This window comes from Coregonus clupeaformis, chromosome 29 (assembly GCF_020615455.1).
Source record: "Coregonus clupeaformis isolate EN_2021a chromosome 29, ASM2061545v1, whole genome shotgun sequence".
NCBI lineage: Eukaryota > Metazoa > Chordata > Actinopteri > Salmoniformes > Salmonidae > Coregonus > Coregonus clupeaformis.
Window position 1 is genome coordinate 61427698 of NC_059220.1, and position 12089 is coordinate 61439786.

Here is a 12089-nt window from a genome sequence, read left to right on the forward strand (position 1 = left end):
CTATTGATCATCCTTAAGATGTTTCTACAACTTACCTGTGGTAAATCCAATTGATTGGACATGATTTGGAAAGGCACACACCTGTCTATATAAGGTCCCACAGTTGACAGTGCATGTCAGAGCAAAAACCAAGCCATGAGGTCGAAGGAGTTGTCCGTAGAGCTCCGAGACAGGATTGTGTCGAGGCACAGATCTGGAGAAGGGTACCAAAAAATGTCTGCAGCATCGGAGGTCCCCAAGAACACAGTGGCCTCCATCATTCTTAAATGGAAGAAATTTGGAACCACCAACACTCTTCCTAGAGCTGGCCGCCCAGCCAAACTGAGCAATCAGGGGAGAAGGACCTTGGTCAGGGAGGTGACCAAGAACCGATGGTCACTCTGACAGAGCTCCAGAGTTCCTCTGTGGAGATGGGATAACCTTCCAGAAGGACAACCATCTCTGCAACACTCCACCAATCAGGCCTTTATGGTAGAGTGGCCAGACAGAAGCCACTCCTCAGTAAAAGACACATGACAGCCCGCTTGGAGTTTGCCAAAAGGCACCTAAAGGACTCTCAGACCATGAGAAACAAGATTCTCTGGTCTGATGCAAGATTGAACTATTTGGCCTGAATGCCAAGCGTCACGTCTGGAGGAAACCTGGCACCATCCCTACGGTGAAGTATGGTGGTGGCAGTATCATGCTGTGGGGATTTTTTTCAGCGGCAGGGACTGGGAGACTAGTCAGCAAGATCCTTGATGGAAACCTGCTCCAGAGTACTCAGGACCTCAGACTGGGGCAAAGGTTCACCTTCCAACAGGACAACAACCCTAAGCACACAGCCAAGAAAACGCAGGAGTGGCTTCGGGACAAGTCTCTGAATGTCCTTGAGTGGCCCAGCCAGAGCCCGGACTTGAATCCGATCTAACATCTCTGGAGAGACCTGAAAAGAGCTGTGCATCGACGCTCCCCATCCAACCGGACAAAGCTTGAGAGGATCTGCAGAGAAGAATGGGAGAAACTCCCTAAATACAGGTGTGCCAAGCTTGTAGCATCATACCCAAGAAGACTCGAGGCTGTATTCGCTGCCAAAGGTGCTTCAACAAAGTACTGAGTAAAGGGTCTGAATACTTATGTAAATGTGATATTTCCGTATTTTATTTTGAATAAATTTGCAAAAATGTCTAAAAACCTGTTTTTGCTTTGTCATTATTAACCTATCAATTTTAGAATAAGGCTGTAACGTAACAAAATGTGGAAAAAGTCAAGGGGTCTGAATACTTTCCGAATGCACTGTAAAAACCCTATTTGGTTTAGCCTATGGGTCATTGTCATCAAACACACACATAACTAAGATGAATTGTGTGAATAGAAAATATTTCATTATAAACGTTAAGAAAAATACAGTCTAATCAAATGGACAACGGAATTAGGAGAAACCAGTTCATATAAGAGGGGGAAACATATGTCAGCCTCCTCTTTTAATTACAGTAAGAGAAGTAGTGTGAGAAAGAGATGGAGTTTTGAATTCCCCACACTTCCAGCGTCCGGATCTTGAAGTGTCCCTTGCAGAGAGGGGCGCTCTCGAAGGTGTCACATCGCTCCGTGTAGCCCCCCTCCAGATCAGCCTGGAGGCAGAGAGCGTGACCCCCATCGCCACCTGGCGAGACAAACACATCACACACACTGTAAAAGACGTCAGCATTGAATTTACAGTAATAACAGCAGCCCACTTCTAGTTGCAGCACTTCCCAGTAATGTTGACATCAATACAAAGAATACAAAGGGTGAATACAAAGAATATGCCATGTGAGAAACCCTAAGCTGTTTTCCCTACCCCCATCGTCAAAGTCGCTGCAAAAACTATTGTACGTGTCAAGAATGCTCCTTTGGCCATCAGGCCTATCCAGGTTTCAGAACGTTATTGATCACTCTTTGTGACACATTGCCAATGACTCTGAACAGCAAACACTTTAGCCTACATACAGTGGGGGAAAAAAGTATTTAGTCAGCCACCAATTGTGCAAGTTCTCCCACTTAAAAAGATGAGAGAGGCCTGTAATTTTCATCATAGGTACACGTCAACTATGACAGACAAAATGAGAAAAAAATTCCAGAAAATCACATTGTAGGATTTTTAATGAGTTTATTTGCAAATTATGGTGGAAAATAAGTATTTGGTCAATAACAAAAGTTTCTCAATACTTTGTTATATACCCTTTGTTGGCAATGACACAGGTCAAACGTTTTCTGTAAGTCTTCACAAGGTTTTCACACACTGTTGCTGGTATTTTGGCCCATTCCTCCATGCAGATCTCCTCTAGAGCAGTGATGTTTTGGGGCTGTCGCTGGGCAACACGGACTTTCAACTCCCTCCAAAGATTTTCTATGGGGTTGAGATCTGGAGACTGGCTAGGCCACTCCAGGACCTTGAAATGCTTCTTACGAAGCCACTCCTTCGTTGCCCGGGCGGTGTGTTTGGGATCATTGTCATGCTGAAAGACCCAGCCACGTTTCATCTTCAATGCCCTTGCTGATGGAAGGAGGTTTTCACTCAAAATCTCACGATACATGGCCCCATTCATTCTTTCCTTTACACGGATCAGTCCCTTTGCAGAAAAACAGCCCCAAAGCATGATGTTTCCACCCCCATGCTTCACAGTAGGCATGGTGTTCTTTGGATGCAACTCAGCATTCTTTGTCCTCCAAACACGACAAGTTGAGTTTTTACCAAAAAGTTCTATTTTGGTTTCATCTGACCATATGACATTCTCCCAATCCTCTTCTGGATCATCCAAATGCACTCTAGCAAACTTCAGACGGGCCTGGACATGTACTGGCTTAAGCAGGGGGACACGTCTGGCACTGCAGGATTTGAGTCCCTGGCGGCGTAGTGTGTTACTGATGGTAGGCTTTGTTACTTTGGTCCCAGCTCTCTGCAGGTCATTCACTACGTCCCCCCGTGTGGTTCTGGGATTTTTGCTCACCGTTCTTGTGATCATTTTGACCCCACGGGGTGAGATCTTGCGTGGAGCCCCAGATCGAGGGAGATTATCAGTGGTCTTGTATGTCTTCCATTTCCTAATAATTGCTCCCACAGTTGATTTCTTCAAACCAAGCTGCTTACCTATTGCAGATTCAGTCTTCCCAGCCTGGTGCAGGTCTACACTTTTGTTTCTGGTGTCCTTTGACAGCTCTTTGGTCTTGGCCATAGTGGAGTTTGGAGTGTGACTGTTTGAGGTTGTGGACAGGTGTCTTTTATATTGATAACAAGTTCAAACAGGTGCCATTAATACAGGTAACGAGTGGAGGACAGAGGAGCCTCTTAAAGAAGAAGTTACAGGTCTGTGAGAGCCAGAAATCTTGCTTGTTTGTGGGTGACCAAATACTTATTTTCCACCATAATTTGCAAATAAATTCATTAAAAATCCTACAATGTGATTTTCTGGAGAAAAAAATTCTCAATTTGTCTGTCATAGTTGACGTGTAGCTATGATGAAAATTACAGGCCTCTCTCATCTTTTTAAGTGGGAGAACTTGCACAATTGGTGGCTGACTAAATACTTTTTTTCCCCACTGTATGAGCAGCTTACCAATGACTAGCCTCTCGTGGTCTCCGGCGATGAACATGGAGGCCCCTTGTTCCTTGGCCCTCTTGGGTGAGGGGGAGAGAGGTCCGGGGGAGGAGGTGGTGAAGGGGATGGTCAGGTAGCTGGGGTCCTGGAGGGTCCCGGCTGGACAGGTCAGGGTGGTGTGGTTGGTAGTAGAGGTGGGAGAGAGTGGGGTAGAGAAGGAGTCCTCTTTACCAGAGGAAGTGTATACACAGACACTAGCAGCTCGAAGGTCTGGAGAAGGTTGTCTCTTGGCAGTAATGTGAACCACAGCCCGTTGGTAGCGCTCCATGCCTGGACGAAGCTGAAAGAACAACGAACAATTAAGAACAATTAACAATTAAGTTCCTGAATTGACTGATTGGCATTGGAAAGGAATGGAGCCTATGTTATTCTAAGGCATGATCAGTAAAAATGTCAAACCGTATTTTTTACTCTAATACAATTGATCAGGATCAAAGGAGAAAACATTTGCAAAATCAGCTATTTCAGATCTGTAGATCATAATTTCTCTCACCGTGAAGACAAAGCTCTCCCCAGTCCCAAAATACGCAGGCTCTTCTGAATCATACTCTTTTCGCTGAATCAAATCTGTCGACAGGAAGGCACCACAGACCTGTGGAGTGACACAGGGGTAAGAAGTCTGCATAGAATCTAGTTGAGTGTCAAAAATGTGATTTTAAAAAAGCTAGTCTGCTACTGTAAACTCACCTCTTCATCCACAGTTTTCAGAATCAATACCGCTGGCTCATGCCCCTCAACACGGGAATAAAATCTTTAAATGAGAAAAAAATATTTTTTTTTTACATTTTGCATTGTCTTACTACTTTAAGCACTCACAGTGAACAATGGCACTGAAACTTGATCTATATTTGTAATGTTTTTAGACAACTGTTGTTCAACAATCCCAGCCCCCTGGAATGTATTTATGAGGGTGTAAGTTCAAAGTTTACTGGAGGGGTCACGTCCTGGTCAGGGTCAGACTTTTAATTGGGGTCATCACATCCTGTCAAGACCACCCTGTGCATGGCTAGAACCAATTCAAAAGCATGTCTGCTGAGGCAGGTACGTCTCAGCGCAGTGACAAAGGGAAAGTCAGAGAATCCCAATCAAACTCTTTGAAGGACATCAGAGTCAACGTGCATAGAGATTCCTCATAGTGGAGAAAAATAACTATTGGCGTCTCGACGTTTTGACTAGCTCTAGGACGAGACAACAGCTAGTAATTGTGATGTAGGAATTCAGAGCATTTCTAAAAGGATTTGCAAGTGCTGATGTATATTATCTACCACATTTTCTCCTGACAGACCAACAGAACACTTCTAGAGACATAAAAAACTGATGCCACATGAACTGTTCCCGCCAACGAACTGGAGGGCACTTGGTCATGCACCTTAAGGCAAACATGTTGTTGATTCTAACAACACAGCCTTTCACTATTATGTAACTGAACCCTAAGGCGAGTTTATACAGCTCTGGGCTGTTGAATTTACTGTAGACAGTTCTGGGCATCTGAATGTATATGTATTCAAAGCCATTGATCCACTACTAAGGTAAAATAGTGAATTAAAGTCACTTACGAGGCCAGGCTTCGGCCATGTTCGTTGGTGCTGAACAGTCTTATGGGATTGAAGAGGGCAAAGCGTTCAGGGATCCAGGCCCAGACAATCCTCATCTCTGTCCCCGTGACAACGCTGGAGCTGAAGCTGTCAAAATCCACTACCTGGCACGACTGCCTTTATGGAGGAACAGAAACAGTTTGAGAACGTAAATATTTGTTTTGAACCGTATCTTCAGATTACAGATGAATATAAAGGAACTCAGAAAGTAAAGAGCTGTAAACTGTTTATAGATCAAAACGGATACAGTATCTAGCTATAGTTTGGTAGAATGACTGTAGCATCTCTATACCAAACTGGCTTGGAAGTAATCTGGCATAATCATCCTATGAGGAGTAGGGCTGACTTGGTGATGGCTTGCTATCTTTTGTTCCGTTAACAGAGAGTGGCCCAATTAGATGTTCGTCAAGAGTAGAACATTTTTCTGGAAGAACTCCCTTGACCAACATCCTCACCTCTTCTGGTGGATACTGATGCCCTTATGCATGAGTGAGTCCTTGTTAGCTTTGAACAGTAGGTTGAGCTCCTTCCGTGTGGCTAGCTGGATGCTAAAGGCCCTCTCCAGCAGCTTCTCCACCGTACAGTGACGCGGCACGTTCTCCACAAAGCTCTTCATGTCTCGCCTGAAGTCCTCCACGTCTGCGACACGAGACGAAACTGAGACCTTGTACAAGCTGAGAAGAGCCAGAGCCACCCTGTAGAGAACCTTGTAACCCTCCAGAAGATAGACATCCAGAACCCTGATAGCGTATGTGAAGGGGAGATCGGCGAAGATCCACATGATCCAATCGGAGTAGAACTCAAAGAGGTTCTGGTGGGAGCTGGCGATGAGCTTGCGGATGCCGCGGCAGTACTTGTTGGCCAGGTCGCCGAAGGTCATGCAGGAGGCCCTGTAGGTGAGGAATGTCTGGTCGATGTAGCGCTTGTTGGGGTCATTGTAGGCGATGAGGCGGCAGATGCTGTGGAAGCACTCTGCTTCGTCTTCGCTGAAATGTAGGAGGAGAGCTACCAAGGCTGGGAGGATGGGGCAGAAGTTGATGTCCGGGAGGTGCTTGCTGATGCAGAGGAGGATCTTTTTAACAGAATTGAGACCAGCTTTGTTGAGGCAGTACCTGGGGGTGGGAAGAAGAATGAAGACACTTGCTATGTTATCATTTTATGAGCAGAACATAATGTACATGCAATATGGGGAAAAAGCATGATAAACTTCAGATTCTCCTATCAAAGTTTAATGACCAAAATGATTTGATCATGATTTGATAATCTGAACCGTTTTTCTCTGATAGCTTCATAGCCAGTACCTGGGGATCACACCATCATCCATGTACTCAGGGAAGGGGTGTGTGATCATCTTCTGCTCCCCAAAGAGCTTATTGGCCACTTCCTGGTAACGATCTCGATCTGGTTTGAAGGACCTGCAGTTGATACCATGAATTATATGATAGTAGGCCTTGGCCCTCAGTGTATGGGGCATGGTCCAGAACCCTGATCGACCCATGGTCTTCAGCTCCTGGTGGTCCGACTTCAGGATCCTCTGGTAGCACTCTGAAGCCTCAGGGTCGATCTTCTCCCAGTCCACAAACTGGCCATACTTCATGCCAGAGCAGGAGCTGATCTCCCAGTTGTCTGATTCGGAGATGGTCATCATGGGGACACCCTTCAGACTGCCTCTTCTGCCTGTTGGAGAGAGGAAGGAATAAATTGATTATTTCATAAATGAATTATTATAGATCTGTGTTAATCCACAGTAACATTCTGTGTTTGTGCATGTTCTGCATTTCTCCCCCTCTTATTCATAGAAACACGCTTACGCACACAAGCGCTAGCACACGCACTCTACACACACGTTCATTGTAATATTGTTGTATGGTGGTATTATAAATTTTGTATCGTAGATATGTAGTGGTGTAATATTGTTATATGATGTACTGTGTTATCTTTTGTTGCATATGTAATGTACGTTTCTTAATGTGTTTGGACCCCAGGAAGAGTAGCTGCTGCCTTGGCAACAGCTAATGGGATCCCAAATAAATGCAAATACAAATAACAGTAGGAATATGGCAAAATATTTTTAAAAACATAATTTGTCAATTAAACATAAATCGGTCACTTTTAAACATACTGTCATTTGCATACCATTGAGATCTCTGCATGGCAAGTGTTTGTTGGTGTTGGACTTGGATCTCTTGGAGTTGAGCCGAGCCATGATCCCCTGATTCCCATCCGCACTACTCTTCTCCTTCTTCCCCTCCCCACTCTTCTCCAGGGAGTTGGATCTCGGCCTCATGGCGTTGGACCTGGTAAAGTTCCCCTCTCTGTAGAGCTCAGACGTCTCGTAACTATAGAAAGACCTGGAGCGTGGCCTGACAAAGTTCTCATCTGTCGCCGTCTCCACGCCGTACTTTTTGGCGTCCTCTGGGCTGTAGTAGGAATGGGACCTGGGTCTTCTGTGTCTGGCTGATGAGCTCAAGTCCTGGTCCTGGTCAGTGGCTGTATCCATAGGAGACGGATCGAAACTTATAGTCCCACAAGTGGAGAACTTGGGCATTCTTGAAACATGGATCATGCTGTCTGGTACAGTATTCTCCTCTGCAAATGTCAAGTTGTCCTCTATATCAATGACAAGACAGTCTCCAGTGGTGGTATACATCCCTTGTGATGTTTTCCATCTGAGTGCCATGTGGATGTGGGTTTTATACACAGTTGTCAGTTGGTCAGGTGACCGGCACAGAAAGTGATATGGGTTTGTTTACAGTGTTTTTGTGTATTCCGAGTGGAAAATTCATCTGACTTAAGTTCCATTACTGTGGCGACAAGGAATGCCTTCTTTCTTCGATTCCAACACCAGCGGACAGCAACAAATGAACTAGGGTAATGAAATCAAAAATAAAGTGGCAGATTATTATTGTTTCATTTGATAATAGGCTACTGTGTAAAGGACAGTCTCCATTGCCATATATGGGCAGTGAATGCCTACGCTATTATTTTGATACACATTAAGACGTGTCAAAATACGTATCAAAATCATGACTATACAGCAATGAGTGTTCACACAAAGCATGTATCCTACTTTTAACCAGTTGATCTTCCTGGGTTTACCTGGTATTGTATCTGTTATCTGGGTTTGCCTGGGTTGATATTTTATTGTTCATTTGCATGTTTATGGCAGCATTTAACAAAACAACATTAAAGATTATTTTACTTTCTAAGTATTTTCAGAGGGGTGGGGTTAAATGCGGAAAAACCCATTTCAGTTGAATGCATTTTCCATTCCCTTCCCTTTTCCTGGAGGAACAAGGACCATGAAACTGTTTTATAGGAAAACATGGCCATGCCAAATGACTGCCTCTATTCCTAGAATTGGCAAAGGTTATCATTTCACACAACAGATACTGTTTTGATCAAAACACACGTTGTTTTGCTATGAAACAAAGAAACCTCTGTAAATAGATCAATTTAAGTGGGGGCTTGTTAAGGAAAAACAAACTCAGTGCCTATGTAGATGATAGAAGGAGCTGTAGCCTACAGTTTGTTTATACTAGTAGTGGTCATAATCCTCACATAATGTTACAATAAGGACTTCCATATCACTAGACAAACAGGGGGCAATTTGAGGCAGTGTTGACATTTTAGAGAATATTTTCCAAAACAACAAAACATGAGCAGTGGTTATGTCTACCTTTTATGACCTTTACTCCACCAAAACAAAATAATTACATTGCTGGCTATCGCCAAGTCCACACAGCCACAGCCCTATATATAAATAGAAACAAGTGAAGTCATAATATTTGTTATAAATTATTAGGATATTGTCTTTTTTAGTTATTTATTTTATGAATGGACGACCGAGCCTAAGAGGGTAGATACACATCAACACAGTGACAGAGACTGGATGGAAGATTTGTAAACTATGAATGAACATTTGGTTTGCAGGCTACAGTGGGTCTGGTGTGGGACTTGGGGGGAGCAGCAGCAGCTCTGTCAGAGAGGGACATTACAATTGATTTGATTTGGATTCATTTTAACAGCTTCTTCTCAAATCAACATCGAGGTTGAAGTAAACGATTCGAGAAAAAGAAGAAAGTCTTTCGGTCCTGTTGTTTTTTTATAAAGAGAAAATACCTACGCATGTGAAGCTTGGTTATGTAAGATACGCCGTAAGAGCTTTTGTCCCCAAACCACTGCAGTGTAAGAATTGTAAAGGATTTGGCCATGTTTCAAGTGTGTGCAGACGAACAGAGTATAGTGAAGAACGGTGTGTAGAAGGACGACGGTGTTGCAATTGTGGTGGGGATCGTGAACCTGAGTTCCTGGAGTGCCCTGTAAGGGTGAAGGAAATTGAGGTGGCAAAAATAAGAGCGGTCAATCGAATCTCCTATGCAGAGGCGATTAAAATAATTGAGAAAACAAATGATGCTAGTGAAGAGATGGTAGTGGATACACCACAGCCTGTTGTACATGTTTGCTGCCAGACAAAATATACCATGTGTGTTAAAAAGGTGGATTTTGTTGCATTCATACAGTTATAAACTGTACAGCACAAGTCTCAAAGAAGTAGAAGAAACTGGACATTATTGTGGCTGCGGCAGAAACGTTTTTGGGACTCAAGGATTTTACATCGGAAGACTTGCAAGGGGTACTGGCACCGGAAGACCTGTAGGAATCAGATCTGTTTTATTTTATTTGTTACAGAAAAGTTGTTTGATTTATTTTATTTTATTTATTAATTTGTTGGTAGTTTGGTAGTTATTTTGGTATTTTGTTCCATTTTTGGGATTCCTGTTTCCATCCCGCACAGTAGGTGGCAGAATGCACATTAAATTGTGCGATCGCCAATATACCATAGAAGAAGAAGAAGTAAACGATTCACGACTGAAAGTTTGTTACTCACAGGACACCATTCTGACGTCACACCCAAACAAGAAGTGCTCCCTGCTTATCAGACAATTTATGGAGTAAATATCAACAAATTCATTGATTATAACTCGTTAACATGTTTCAAGATCCCTGGTAAGCAGCTTTTGAGGTGGCCATTATGAGTATATTTAAGATGGCATTGGAAAAAATATAGAAATACGTCTTCAAACCTATATATTTATGCTATTAGCTAGATAGTTAACGTTAGCTACAGTAACTCGCGTCCCTGTAACCGGCTACTTGACATTTACATTTACATTTTAGTCATTTAGCAGACGCTCTTATCCAGAGCGACTTACAGTTAGTGAGTTTGACCCGATTAGTCGGTCAGTATGTTATATTTTTATTCCCGTTGATAGTTCACGCGAAATTAATTGCAATGCACTTTCGCTGATAACAATATACTGCAGTCAGGGTTATGACTGAAGTAGGTAGCTAACTTATCTAACGTTACTAGTAGCTATGATGAGGAACAAATTGTTGTCACATGATGACATCTCAAGCGTGAGCTCAAGCAGAAAGATCTTGTGATTTAGATTGAGTACTACCAAGAACTCAAATGACAGAGCTCCAGTGCTGAATGACAGTTAACGTTAGTCTAAACATGAGACATAGCTGGCTACACCCAATCAGCTCAAATGAATTGGCATACAATTGTTTTGTTTGTTGTTATTATTATAGGTTGATGATTTGCAGCATCTTCCCTTTGAACTGGCTTTTTTATAGTGGTTCATATAGTAAATATTTTAACCACACATACAACTGTAGTACTACTCACGATAATTCAATACCAACCTGGTTTTGTAGGTTACAGAATTATGATGCCACTTGCCGCCTTGTCCAAGAAATTGCAGAGAACATTCATGAAAGAAACAGACAACAGAGGACAAGAGGGAATCCTGCAAAGGTAAGCGTTGATACTATGATGACAACCTGCTAAACTACACATTTGTTTCCTAAAAAGTATATAGCTACAGTGCCTTCAGAAAGTATTCATACCCCTTGACTTGTTCCACATTTTGTTGTGTTGCAGCCTGAATTCAAAATGTATTGAATATATTTTTCTACACAAAATACCTCATAATGACAGTGAAAACATGTTTTTAGAAATGTTGGCAAATGTTTGAAAATGAAAAACATAAATATCTAATTTACATAAGTAGTCACACCCGAGTCAATACTTTGTTGAAGCACCCTTTGCAGTGATTACAGCTGTGAGTCTTTTGGGGTGAGTCTCTAAGAGCTTTGCACACCTGGATTGTACAATATTTGCCCATTATTATTTTTTAAATTCTTCATGCTCTGTCAAGTTGATTATTGATAATTGCTAGACAGCCATTTTCAAGTCTTGCCATAGATTTTCAAGCCGATTTAACTCAAAACTGTAACTAGGCCACCCAGGAACATTCAATGTTGTCTTGGTAAGATTAGGTTATTGTCCTGCTGAAAGGTGAACTCTGTTCTTAAGAGAGAACCAGGTCTTCTTCTAGGATTTTGCCTGCGTCTATAGCTAAGTCCTTCGATACAAGCATACCCATAACATGATGCAGCCACCACCATACTTGAAAATATGAAGAGGGGGACTCAGTGATGTGTTATTTGATTTGCCCCAAACATAATGCTTTTTATTCAGGACAAAAAGTGAATTTCTTTGCCACATTCTTTGCAGTATTACTTAAGTGCCTTGTTGCAAACAGGATGCATGTTTTGGAATATTTGTATTCTGTACAGGCTTCCTTCTTTTCACTCTGTCATTTATGTCAGTATTGTGGAGTAACTACAATCCCATCCTCAGTTTTCTCATATCAAAACCATATTAAACTCTGTAACTGTTTTAAAATCACTATTGGCCTCATGGTGAAATCCCTGAATACTTTCCTTCCTCTCCGGAAACTAAGTTAGGTAGGACGCCTGTATCTTTGTAGTGACTGGGTGTATTGATACGCCATCCAAAGCCTAA

The 12089-nt window shown here is 42.6% G+C and overlaps 2 protein-coding genes across 2 annotated transcripts in view; one reads left to right on the forward strand and one right to left on the reverse strand.

Annotated features, from left to right (window-relative positions):
- Positions 1–1217: 1217 nt before the first annotated feature.
- LOC121553952 (TBC1 domain family member 24-like) lies at positions 1218–7861 on the reverse strand. Its single transcript, XM_045209029.1, has 8 exons — positions 7349–7861; positions 6514–6889; positions 5668–6324; positions 5174–5329; positions 4305–4368; positions 4111–4209; positions 3576–3897; positions 1218–1642 (listed from the first exon to the last, which is right to left on the reverse strand). The coding sequence occupies exons 1-8, from the start codon at positions 7776–7778 to the stop codon at positions 1464–1466; spliced, it is 2283 nt and encodes a 760-aa protein (XP_045064964.1). The 5' UTR covers positions 7779–7861; the 3' UTR covers positions 1218–1463.
- Positions 7862–10118: 2257 nt separating this feature from the next.
- Positions 10119–12089, forward strand: part of stx8 (syntaxin 8) — a 49243-nt gene continuing 47272 nt past the window's right edge. The window contains 2 exon segments of the mRNA XM_045209260.1: positions 10119–10222; positions 10937–11036. Of these exon segments, the coding sequence (XP_045065195.1) occupies positions 10206–10222; positions 10937–11036 (117 nt within the window). The 5' untranslated portion in view covers positions 10119–10205.